This window comes from Callionymus lyra, chromosome 7 (assembly GCF_982586985.1).
Source record: "Callionymus lyra chromosome 7, fCalLyr1.hap1.1, whole genome shotgun sequence".
NCBI lineage: Eukaryota > Metazoa > Chordata > Actinopteri > Syngnathiformes > Callionymidae > Callionymus > Callionymus lyra.
The window spans coordinates 29,515,792-29,529,483 of NC_141824.1; the positions used below are offsets into that span (position 1 = coordinate 29,515,792).

General features: G+C 37.2%; 1 protein-coding gene across 4 annotated transcripts in view; it reads right to left on the minus strand.

The window, feature by feature from the left end:
- The window catches only part of ncam1b (neural cell adhesion molecule 1b), a 66,622-nt gene that overhangs the window by 13,880 nt on the left and 39,050 nt on the right, over positions 1-13,692 (minus strand). For 2 of the 4 annotated variants that reach the window (XM_087794810.1, XM_087794808.1), the window contains exons 8-14: positions 12,473-12,615; positions 10,939-10,962; positions 6,096-6,125; positions 1,223-1,373; positions 958-1,145; positions 550-646; positions 124-294 (exon numbers count right to left, since the gene is read on the minus strand). In XM_087794810.1, coding sequence (XP_087650936.1) covers positions 124-294; positions 550-646; positions 958-1,145; positions 1,223-1,373; positions 6,096-6,125; positions 10,939-10,962; positions 12,473-12,615 — 804 coding nt within the window. The remainder of the gene's footprint in view (positions 1-123; positions 295-549; positions 647-957; positions 1,146-1,222; positions 1,374-6,095; positions 6,126-10,938; positions 10,963-12,472; positions 12,616-13,692) is intronic. The other 2 variants (XM_087794812.1, XM_087794811.1) reach the window with 1 other exon arrangement.

Genomic DNA, 13,692 nt, shown 5'->3' on the forward strand with positions numbered 1-13,692 from the left:
TCGACAAGGAGCGGCAGACACAAATATCTTCCAGAGTAAATAACAACTGAAATCATCTTTATAAAACTCATAATTTATCTCATGCTATGATGAAAACGTGCACAAAGTTCAGATGTCTTTTACCATCTTGGGCATCGAAGATTCTGTGCTGCCAGCTCCCCCGACCTTGAGTCCTCCACTCAGCTTTGTATTTCAGCACAGGAACTCCTCCGTTAGCTTCGGGCTCTTCAAACTGCATCTGTGCCGTTGTGGAAAAAGGTCTCACCTCTTGGATGAACGGAGATGATGGCACCTCTGGTAGAAAGAGTTATAAAATGCTTTTTTAAAACCTTATCAAAGCTCACAAACACCTGATGGTCTTACTCATTAAAGAAACCCTCCAGGTCCTCTTACAGAAATGTGAAAGTGTGCTTACTAAAATCCATATTCTGTAGTGTCAATCATTAGTATCATTTGTTCAATAAGTAGTATAGCTGGACTGAATTATTCATAGTGATGAATGTCTTTAATGTTTTAAGGAAGCCCATGTATGACTAAATCACAACTAACCGGCCTGAATGAGAAGGAACTCCCTCGACTCGGTTCCCATCTCGTTGGAGGCAGTGCAATTGTAGCTCCCAAAGTCATTTTCAGACTCAGGTGTGATCTGGAGAAAAGGGGGAAATGACAGTGTTTGTTGAGAGCAGTAGTTTAGAGAACCGTTAAGCAAAGCTGTGTCTACCACTCCAAAGGTGACCTTTTGGTTTGTCCATTAGAGAAGATTATTTTTATTTGTTGCAGTGAGCGCCTGCTGAATTATTAACCCCCCCTCCCACAATGGTATTGAAAGGAAACACTTAGCTCTCACCCACGCTCATGAAATGTTGATGACATGGGGGGTGTAAGTGTGGACCCATGTGTTGGAAAGTTCAATGTTAAGATCCTTGATTAAAATAACTGTGGTTTGTGCGCACATACCTGCAGGTAGCTCACCAACAATGACCTGAAGATCTTAATGTTGGAGGTGTTGCTGTTGGGGAGCTCCTGTCCGTCTCTGAACCAAGCAATATCAACTTCTATGGGGTGAGCTTTCACTTCACAGCTTATGTTGACTGGGTTTCTCTCCCAGGTGTACACCGTTACTGGGCCATGGATCTTTGGGGAATCTTGTGGGGAAAGAGTATAGTTGTCTTGTAAAATGAGGAGGAGTTCAACAATGCATAAATAAAAGTTAGACACTTACATTGGACCTCCAAATATGCCACCTGCTCATCCTCACCGATAGCACTTTGTGCCGAGCACAGATACTGGCCTGCATCTGTATACTTGACCAACTTCAGGGTGAGGGAGGAGACACGTGCGTCACTTCTCACCACAACATTCCCGTCTAAGCTCTGTGGGGGAGCAGACAAAGACGTAATTCAGTCATTAAATAATCAATGTTCTTTTGGTTCTTTTGCCCCGCATACCATAAGATCAGCACAATCCTCTTCTTATTGTGATGAACAAAACACATTGTCTGATTCATAAAAATAGATCACACCTGTAGTAGTCTTGTTGTTATGTCGTGGAGCAAATTAATCAAGTGTGAAGTTAAAGGGATGACAATTGTATCTGCAGTATATATAATAGAATATTTTTTTTTATAGACTATTAAAAAAAAGGAGAACATTGTTGAGACAGCGCTGTACAATTAATGTCACTGGGGGGACGCTAATAATTGTATTATTTACAATGCAAAAAATATAATAAATAAATACTAATGATTGGCCAATTTACAACATTTTTAAATTGATGAATAAAAAAATGAAGTTAAAATAGAAATAAATTACAACCAATATATGTACACATCACAGTTCTACTTCAACTGGCAGCAGAGATTAAGATTATATGATTATAAAAACCTTGAAAAAAAAGTTTGGTTCTTGGCTTTTACAAAAGGGGAAATATCTTGTTTAAAAAGTGAAGCCCTCGGTACAGCTGGCTGCAAATAGATCAGAATTCACGTACACACCCAGCCAAAAAATGAATGACTCTTACAGCATTAGCAAACAACTTGTTACAAAAAAAAGCTTGAGCCTTAAACACATTTTTATTATCTTGAGAGTGTATTAGCCGCCATAGCCTTAATAAACCGGCATAGTTTCATAATTCATCCCATTGCCTTCCAAACTGTGGTTGACTGTGGTATATATCATTTTTACAGAAATGTGAGTTGTTATTCTAAGTCCTCGGTGAACCAACAATCAGATAAAAATTGAAACAAAACTGCTTATGTCATTTTGATTTTGAAAAAGTTTTTTGAAAGCACTGTTCCGAGATGCTTCAGTAAAGCTGTTCAAAAACAACCCCCCTTCCAAACACCATAACAGTTGTAAACCAATTCTAGTTTTAATGCATTATCCATTATCAAAAGTATCAATAAGAATAAAAAAAGTATTTTGATAATAGGACTTGCTCTACTCTACTTGACTCTTACAAAATAAAGAAAATGTCAATGCCCATAATATAGAACGTGAAGATTTAATAAATCACATAATACCCAAATAAATGATTGGCTCTCACACTCCCAGATCAATCAATGAGAATCTGAGAGGTATATTACAAGAAAATCTGTCAGCAACAAGAACTGTTCCATATTCGATAACCTGGAAGGGCAAGAATCTTGTCATTTTAATAGACGCTGTGAGAATGGCAAAAAAAAAATCCTTTGATGGGTGCAAGATGTGGTGAGACTCCCTGCTTGGTGAAAATATGGAGGCATGAGGACACAGTTGACAGAACAGGGAAGCTCATCAATAATTGATGGCAGAAGGCTGCAGAAGCCACAGCCACACTGAGGGCTGAGAAATGTGTGAAATATGCTGATGGATGAGCATCGTCTCATGTCAAGTCTGCACATTTACGCTGAACTGAACCGTGTTGTTTTTATCACTTCACCTTAACATTTTCACTCTCAACTTAAAGTGTCGGACCAAATCTGTTCTTCTCTGTGCGAAACAATACTCGAGATGCCAGTGTTGACTTGATGCAAGACCAAATCTCCGTGAGCAGAGATGATTGTTCTGTCTGGATTTTCTAATAGAACACCTAGACATGTAGAATGGACTAGACAAGAATTGCCATTTATTTGTGGATGTTTTTGGTTGTTTGGTGCTTCTGGCCAATTATGTGGTGTTGTTAGCTCCATTATGCTGTGACTTCTAACTATGACTGGGACGTTCTTTACACATTGGTGAAGATTGTTTGATATATATTGCCTTAATATCAAGATCGGTGAGCTGTGATGAACAATTGAGTGCAGTGGCCAAATTGAATAATAAGGTAAACGTGTATACTAAGTGAAAACATTTTAGTTATTGAACTTAGAAAACGTTACCAACCTGATATACCAGTTATAAAGACAGAGGAGAAATGTGACAAGGCTTTAAAACTGCAGCTTCAAAAACATAAATTATCTGATTGAGTTATCATCCAGACACAGGGACAGCACTGCATATATCAAAGCTCAGTATTAATTAATATGCTTGAACTGCGAGAGATTAACTTAATTTAATTGCTTGAAGAAACCTTTCTCTGAAAAATTTAAACTTGAATGTACAGCCATAAACCATTAACATATTATCAGTACACAAAGTTCCTGCATCTGAAAAATAAACATTTTTACACTTATCTTTGCCATAGAGGTTACCCATATTGGATTTAAATTCAGACTAAGCCACTCTCTCGTTGGTCTCTATTGAAATTCAAAAGACAAAGCTTGTCTGGGGGTACTCATTATGCATATCAGTTAACAGGGCCAGGGGGCCACTTACATAACACACAATACCCTTTGGTTTGACCCGCAACAAGCAAGGAAGTCTCCCTCACCCTTCTGTGACCGTCTCTCTTGACCAGATCTAAGCAACATGTCGCGCAGCATAACCAAAAATCCCATTTGAAAAGGAGATATTGACCATTTACTGGTAACAGACAGCAGGATTATTTTCTTCTAGAGTAAGATATTTATCTCTTCAAAGAGATGTTAGCTTGGTGACAGTAGTTCGATTCTGCATGTCTATAAAGGTTGCATTGCAAAAAAATATATATATAAATTTAGACCACGTTAATAAAATCCAATGACACAAGTTTCATTAAAAGGGTGAGATTCTCTGTTTCAAAATATATGATTTGAATTTTAAAAGCAAGTATGATTACAGCTTATGTTTTCAATGTGGAGGGCTCATGCACATTTATTAATGTAAATATTTCAATTTAAAGAGAGTTTTGTGCAATTAAGCACATACTGATGAGTACAATAGAGTTCCAAGATCAATTTAACAGACATTCAAATCAATATATTAGTTGCCCTTTGAGCATTTATTAGCACAGTAGCAGTAGGAGTAATCAATAAGCTACCACACGGGGGGAAACAAATTGTTGTTTTTTTTTAGTGTGAAAAAAAGGTTGCAAAATTACTGGCACGACGCAGAAACGATGACAAAGATATATTTTTGTGAGTGTTGAAACAAAAGAGGAAACACCCAGAGGTTCTGCAATTAATCAGATCCAAATGCCAGCATAGCTCTGACAGATTAACTTGTACTTGCTGAGGAGCGACACTGCTGGGACACATGATCACTAGCTCCAAAATCTCTCAGGACATGTTTAATGAATCCCTCGCAAAAAAAAATGTTATGCTGACAAATATGTGCTCTTCAAGATCATTGGACAGCATGTTTAGTTGGAGCCTTTGTGTTTAGGAGACTGTCTTACATCCTCAGTGACATGTTGCTGAAGTACAATCACAGATGAGTCTACTGAAGTGGTGTGAATAGGCATGACACACCATATTTCAACTGTGAGCCTGCATTGACGTCTAAATTAATAAGCCGCTATTTCAGGAAATGTAAGTCTATTCTTCCCTCAAAGGCTGGATAGATATTTATTTATAGTGCTAATGGTTTTTAAATAGAGGCAGATTTTCCTTCATAAGTAATGGAAACAAAAGCAACATTAAATGAGGCTGTTTCATAGGAGTAGTTTTCTGCAATCAATTTAAATTAAACTCCAAGTGATTTACCTACAGGAACGCCATAGCCAATTGGCCATTACACACAGACCATCAGCCTGTTTTCTGCATCATTTCCAAAATTGCCATCATTGATTTTGCACTTTTACCACCGGGTTACTTCTTACTCAGTCCTGTTTTGTGAATGCCCAATCAGTAACTGCTACTACACACAGAACCATATGGTGAAAAATATAATTCTACAATCTAGAAAAATGTTATTCAAACCTTTTTTTCACTTCAACCCAAACAAGTTTTGACTTCTAACTTTCACAAACCCTCTTGTCTGCACCCACAGCATTAATTTAGCACAGATGAAATTGTCTTACCAATAACAGTAACCCCCCCCAACCTTTCTGCAGTTGGACCTTCCCACTACAGCAAAATTATTCTGTCATGGTGATTTACGCACATAAACCCATGAACAAAAGAAATGAAAGTAGCAATGTTGACATATGTCCAGATATTGGAAGATGTCATTTATCTTGAAAAACAAAAGAACACCATTTAAATTTAAATAAACCCAGGGAATGAATCTCCCAGTGCAGTTGTATGGATGGAACGTTGGATGGTTTACATTTGGTGGCCTGACTATTGCATCAGTGCTTTCAGTCTAGATGCTTCTTTTGCTTCATAAATCTTACACCATGAGCCTTTGGCTTTTCATTTACATGTGATGTGTTTTCTCATGGACTCCAGAATTAATAAAACGAAGGAACAAAGACAGGTTTTTTGACCGACAGGTGTTTGGATTATTAACCTCTACTTTATCTGAAAGTTAAACATTAGGAGCTAAGATTAAAGGAGGATACATGAATTAAATGATAAAGGCATTCTGTGCCAGGTGTAAAATATAAAAATCTTGATTCACAGACATTCACTGACATTGAAAGATTGAATCATTTTTTAAACATGGACATGGTGTAATATTTATCGAAAAGTACATCGATTAAATGAAGTGCACATCCTTCAGTTTCTGCCGTATTTTTAATAGATGAAGAACGTAGGAGCTCTCTAGCCTCTGCTCACGTCAAAGATGAATAGAACAGTCATGCATTTATTATACCTTATATTGTTCAGGACGAGTCCATGATGCCTGTGGAGAACAAAACACACAAAAGGCAAAGCAATCCTTAGACAATCACACTTATCAAGAAGAGACAGGAGAGTGCAAGAATCACAATTCGCACTTTGTTCTCTTGACAAAACCTAAAAGTTGCCAATTGTTTCCTAATTTAATATCTGGTCTGAGGATCTCCAAGAGTGTGTGTGAACATTACGTAACTCACTATCACACATCTAAAGTCAATCCAGCTAGAAGCTCAAATTAATGCAATGAAGAATTACAGAATGTTGTTTGCCACCTAAAACAAAAAACATTCATGTACATTCTTATTGTTGCATACTACAGTATAATGGATCTGTAGAACCATTGTGGTAATGACAAACAGTTAACAGTTGAGGTTAAGATAACTACTTCTTTAGTCAAGAGAGAGGTTCCATCATGATTGATTAAAAAGTTTTTGGAAAGGCACCAGGCAGCATGCAATGCTGGTTTAAATCACAATGACAGCGAGCGGCTCAACATGACTTGAAGCTTTTTTTTACAGGGCATGCTCTGAAAATGTGATGACACTACGAGAGAAAGTTAAGCAAGAGTGAGGTGTGATGGCATGAGGGCCCACATAGTCAAACAAAACACATGATCAACAGCCGTTTCATCCGGTGCAACAGCAAGAAAATGCCATGACACCAACCTCCTGCAATCATTATATGAAGCCTTTCTAAGTGGCATCTGAAAGAAATCCTACCACAGTCATTTAATCATAGCTTGAGTTTTTTAGGATATAAAACAGCCAGCTCTACAACGTGACACAAAAAATCCTGCAAAACCATTAATAAGACATTTGAAGACATACTGTGTTCGGATGAAAGTGGCTTATTATTACTCACACAATTAAGCATACTATCAATCTAAGTGCATACATGATTTTTTTATTTTCTATTCAAGAAGATTGTCCAGCAAATACACTTTCTGATCATTCTGCTCAACACAAAACCCCAGCCAGAAATGTACTGTACAATATTCATAAAACTGAGAAGTAATGGCGCACGTATATTAAAGAAGTTTGTGCCACATATATAAAGAACAGTAACACAAACATTGCAACAAAATTGTAACTACATTAGAGGCATTGGTGAGGAGTTTATTAGCTCAGTTAGGCTGTATTTACTGGTTGACACCATAGTGGAGTAACAGGAACGGTGTTATTGAGTTTTTTTATTGTTAAAAAGAAAATGCTTGTTTGAGAGAATAAAAGGATTCTCTCAACACATTTTTGTTTGGCTTCTCTTTTGTATGTTATTCTCAAATGTTGTGCATCTAAGACCATATTTTCTACGTTTTGGAATGGCCGTTCATAGTGAAAAGTAGACCTTTTGTAAAAACTTGTGTAAAAACTGTGGACATCAGCGTTTAGAAAAAAAAGGTTGGTCTATGGTCATTACTACGAGGAAATAAAGGGAAAAATTCACATGGACAAAACAAAGAACACATGCAGATTTAACCAGCTCCATGGTCGTTGGTTCTGGGCCTACACCAACTGTAATACAAGTGTCTAAGCTATGTTTTTCTTCTTTAATTCTTAAAAGGGGACTTCATCAAGACAATGTGAGCAACTGTCATGAATGACTATAACAAACAAGTTAATCGTACTCAAGTCCCCACCCTATCGTAAAACACATTGAACTGCCCGCATAATTGCAGACAGCTTTTACCACTCCCATCACTGTGGTGAAATAGTTGTGGTTCAGATTCAACAGGCAGCACAACAATCTGGAATTAAACCATGCCAACCCAGCACTTCTCTTTATCGCTGCCTCTGCATTCGGTGCCAAGTATCACTGTCACATCGGTGGCAGGTGTTTGATTAAAACAAAGGGACAATGAAAAGCAGCAGATGCAAACCTGCAAAACACAATTTGCTACATAACAATCACTTCGCTAAGCAGAGCTTCACAACAAAAGCCTGACAACAACACGTGGCTCATTAGTTTTTGCTCTGTTTTTTAAGTCCAAAGAGAATTGTCAGTTTTCTGTGGGAGTTATAATCGTCAATGTAAAAAAGCTATTAACACCAGAAGCAGCAAGATCAACAAAAAAAATGCTGGGTTAAAACCCTGGGTGAGTCCTGGCTGAACCTGAACAGTATTCATATTTTATGAATCCACTCTATGGCTGAAGAAATGTCTGAACGTGTTTAGAAGATGAAATCATTAAACTTCACGTTCGAGCTAGCAAGCATGCTGCTTTAAATCAGCATTTGTATGTGGAATAAAAGAAAAGCTCCTTTATCGCGCAGCATGAGAGCATAGGAGAGTATTCAGTGTCTATGTGTGCATGCTGATACTGCCACATTTCCTTTTTTCTATTAGCAATTCATTATTTGCTTCTTTTTATAAATAGTCATTTCTGATTTGAAACCATTTAGTATAGCAAATGCTGGCATGTATACATTTTCTTTTTTGTGAATTAATGAAGCTTTTGAGATGAAATGTGTCTTCTATAAAGAGTCACACTTTAGTTTCCCTTAAAACACAGAGATATGTAATAAAATGATCTGCTTGAAAACTAATTCCATCCATCTTCTCTTTTGCCATCACCAGTTTTCTGAACAAAAACAGCCCTAAATAAAACAATCTTCTACACTTACAGTATATAAAATATGTCAGATCTGTCTTCCAACCAAAACAATCTGATCATTGCAGCTCACCATCTCTAGCCAGTCTGGCCGTCCTACTCTCTCCACATGACTCTTCTGGCCTGACTTCTTCTGCCAAAACAAGCAGCTCGTTCTCTTTGTACCAAGCTCTTAATCTATCTTATGATCACCATAGTCTTGTCATGACTTGTTTTTGATATACAGGGTATAACCTCTGACTGAGCATTTTTGAAATAGCAGCAGTAGTGGTTTCCTAAACTACCTAAAGTTGGAAAGCAACTAACTTATTGTACCAACTAAAATTACTGACACTATTATAATGTTATATCATCTGATGTGAATAAATAGTCATGGTAGGTTTTGTTCTGTAATAAGTTTGCTCTTTTTAAGAGGAAAAAACTTTAAAAAAAAACAAACATTTATTACAGCAGGGCTCTTTTTAAAGTTGCAATTTAACTGACATTTTTGAGAAAAAAATGTGTGCCCTAATTCAATCCTATTAAATATTGTTTATTCTGATCACATAGTACTTATTTGATACAAAACATTTTGGTACACCTTGTATAACTGTCTTGTTGCCTTTGTTACAATGTTTGTCTGCAGTGTCTGAGAGCTGAATTTGTGTATTGGTTACAGTCCAATTGTTAAAAGTAATAGTATAAAACATGACATTATTTTGGTCATGTTTTGTTCAGCTTAAACTTTACTTTTACACTTATCATCGCCTATACAGATGTTCTTCCTGAAAATGTGGTTTAAAAATAATAGTAATAATAATATTGACTTCAATTTCACTCACTGTGCAATAAAAGAGCCAAAATTACTACGTGGGAGAATCACACTAGAATCACCTGCTGCATCATTTCTCTGACAACAACAAACTTTCCAGTCACAGGTCAAAGTGACCATTTGAATAAATAGACATGCTTCAACCCAATTTGTAACATAGCTTCAAAAATTAATTCTATCACCCCGAGTGTGTTGTTTCATTGGACATCCGAGATGAAACAGCTGTCATGATGATAACGATGAGACAGATCAGACAAAGGGACACAAGATGAACAGAAGATGGAGTTGAAAAAACAATTAGCAGCCGTTCTCGTCGACACAACTCAACATTAAACCACTGATAATTAAAAAAGAAATAAAGGCACACTAACTGCAAATCAACAGCAATCAGACTGCTTAACATTTCAATGAAAACAGATGTGACTCCAGAAGAGAGCTTTTTGGAGATTCAGGTGCAAAACAAACTGTTACCATAGAGCAGATGTGTCCTTTGACAGGAGGCAGTGGTGTCTGTCAGCGGAGTGGCACAAAATGGGTGTAGATGACTAATTTCGGTTAATCACAAAATGGCTGTGTGTAGTTAATTCTCACACCCTAGAGAATCAATCACAATATGGCCTTTTTGAAAAGTGTGTTTTTTGACATTCTTGTAAGGAAGCGCTCAAGCGTATTTTTCCTCTCCTCTCTTCCTCATGCTGGTCCACCTATGATGTGACATTTCCAATAGTAGATGATGTAGAGGTGTAAGCCAGAGCTCCTGGCTGTGTGAGTGTGCCTCAGTGCTGTTGGCTGTGTATGATCTTTCAGAGAGGATAAAATAAATGGTGTGCTTCTTATGACGGAAGTTTGTTTTGCACTCAAAGTAATGTTCCATTCAAAATCTGATGGCATTATCACACACTCAAACAAACAACACAAATGTTTGACTTAAAACCTTTTCTTTTACGATTGGTGATTTTAAAGTTTTAGACAAACAGTGTCTACTTCAAAGGAGTGTGTGATAATATATGAGCAGGCTTTGGGAAGAGCATCACTTGTCCGAATGTGGACAGAGGAAAAATGTTTGATGATTCTGAAGACGACAGAGAAGATGATTGAGAAACCCGACAACCTCATGCTGGGATGCAGACTTTAGAAAGCTCTAGAAACATTGTTTCTTTTTCCTATGTTAAAAAGCAAACTGTCATCTGATCTGTTGTGATAAGCTCTTTGCATCACTTGTCAAAAGATCAGTGAGCATGCCACACATGCAGCAGACGGATGGTTTTGGTGAACTTTGATGAAATCATGCCACAGGGGTTTTATAACAAATCACTAAAATTCGAATCCTTTGTCAGTGCAAGTGGCATACTTTCTCCCAATACTCCAGCAAATCTATGTGCCACATTGATTTCATACCTGGTAGATCCTGTTAAGAGGTGCCTGTAGGAAGAAAATGTAGGGCATGTAATGGACTTGTTCCGGAATTCCTTCATATACTATTAATGAACATCCATGAAGAGTCCCTTGCTCAGAGTGCTCCGACACAATGACCAGAAGAACTTTGAAGACCATGTGGACAGGGAATATGTGGGAATACCAGTGCGGTATTCAGCGCTTTTGATGGGATTTAAAATTGGGATATTGTTGGGAATCCCACAGTAGCACAAAGCAAGTATGTAACTTTCAGAGCTGCACAATACTGCATCTGGTGAATGTGTTGTTTTCTTAATACAGACTCTATTTTTTAAGGACTGTGATAATGTTATTTTCAACAAGTATCAAACAGCATCATGTCTTTGTGTGGTGATACAAACTCATAATAGTCTCTTTCTCATCTTTACTTTAAGCAGTCGCTGCAGAGACATCTTCAGATATGCAGCCAAAAAGTTTACTGCTTTACATTTTAATTATACCTTTTGTTAGCCTTCATTAATGATAGGCATATGCATTGCACTATATGTTTTGTAAATTATTATGATTTGAATTGTGTTATTTGATATGACATTAATAAATAATTTGCATGAAGGGTCGCAGGGAATTTGTTTTAAGGGAAGCATTATAAATCTAAAAGACACACTCTCTGTGGACAGCCAATCTCCCTGCAGCACTTTAGCACCAGCAAGCTGGAAACTGCATCAGGGGTTGAAGCAAGGGTGAGTGTCGGAAAAAATAAAAATTGTAAACGATCCAGCCTTTTAATAAATTTATCAAACTTGGTTTATGCTGTGGTAAGTAAGTCAAGTAACTTGGTATTCAAAATGGTAATAACATTGCAACCCTGAGTGTTATATGAGGGTGCCTGCATTTTCGAGACAGAGAGCAAACCTTAGCTCTCCTGATAAACTCGTTTGAGTTGTTGAATTCTACAAATGTGCCTTGACATTTGTGGAGCTCTTGTGTTAATATGGCTGCAACGCTTTCAAGGCAAAGTTAATTAAAAATAAAGAGCTTCAGTGAGGTAAAGAATGTAATGGCAAACATAAATAATTAAACATGTTTCTAACACAAGCATGCAAACTGTAACTCACAAACAAGAGAGCTAGACCAGAGTCTCGTGGGTCCTATTCCAATGCAGTCAAGACAAAAATGACATATGAGCTAGCTAGTATTGTGCAGCTCTATTTCTTTGCATGAAAAAAAACTCTTTTAATCACCATCATGAGCACAGTAATGGTAATGATTTGCTGTGTAAACACTTGATTGAGCATCTGGAGAGACAAATAAAAGCAAGGTGTAGCAGAAAGACTGTCACAATACAGAATCTATAAATAAAATCAGCAGAGAAATACATTCTGATTCCCTCTGAGCAACGGCACATTAATAATTATTGAAAGTCGAAACCGTTTCTTTATTCACATTTTTTATATTGTGTTTTTTGGACATATAATTGCTGCTCCTCTAATGCACTAGCATATCATTTTCAAACAACGATCTCCAGATTGTATTTCACCTGGTCTCCTTCGATAAAGGCCCGTCCACCGTAGCTCCAGCTGATTGTGGGAGTAGGATCTCCTGAAGCCTCGCAAGTCAGCGTGACTTGCTCCGCCATCTCTGAAGTGCTTGTGTTTACAATGAATGTAATTTTAGGTTTGGCTGTGAAACACATCACAAAGACAAAGTCAAGACAGCTCGAAGGTTTTAAAATATGGAAAGTAAAAAATAAATAAAAAAACATAGTGGATTTGGGCTCAGTTCAAAGGGAGAAAGTAGCTCAACAGCTTTAGACTTTGTGGGTGTGAGATATTTAAGTAAAATAAGCTTTCACAAACACTGTGGAGGAAAACCATATTTGTTTGATCTGTTGCAACCGTATAGCCACTAATCCGAGTCTTTACTAATAGAATTTGTGGCTCTTGTGTGTACGAATGGTTACAAAAAGTCATTAGTTCTCGTAGAGCATCTTCTTATTCTGTCCTTCCACACTTGGATAAACAGTCTGCTGGCTGCTCGAGTAAATCAAGACACTTCAATGCAAAATGAAAAGCCTTACTACATATGTTTCAAGCTGTATGATTTCCCCCCACATGTTCCTCAAACAATACTAGCTGAGAAAATAATAGCTTTTCTTGCCTGAACAAGTTGGCCTCCTCCATCTTAATCTTGATGAAAACTAATCTCCTCCTGTACACATTAACATTTCTATAAACCTCATCGGTTTTCGTTGAAAGGCACTTTAGAAATAACCATTACTTACTTACTTACTTACATACTATTATTTTATTTGGTATCTTCATTTCCAACATTATTAATCTAACTCTACAGTTTTCCCACATAAGCTGTCTCTTTGTTATTCTCACTTCCATTGAGAATGTGAGTACCTCTGAGTCTTCCATCTGCTTCTTGTATTTGTATTTGTCAAATGTTTCTAAACCTTACATCAAGTCTCAGCACTGAAATTATTTATCGTCATTTTGACTTTATTAAAGACTACAGTCATTTTAATTTAAACAAATTGCATTGTTTCATCCATTGTTTCACCGAGGTAAACCTGAGCCAAAATTTCTTCAAACTTCCCTGACAAACCTCAACACCAGATCTGATACAGCTGCAGAGAACCAACAGGATTGACGGTGTGATACCAATTAAGTCTACATCAAAAAACCGAGCCTGAGAATGAAAGAGGGAAGAAAACGACTTCAAAGATTTCTGTTGAGCTTGTCTCACTTGGCT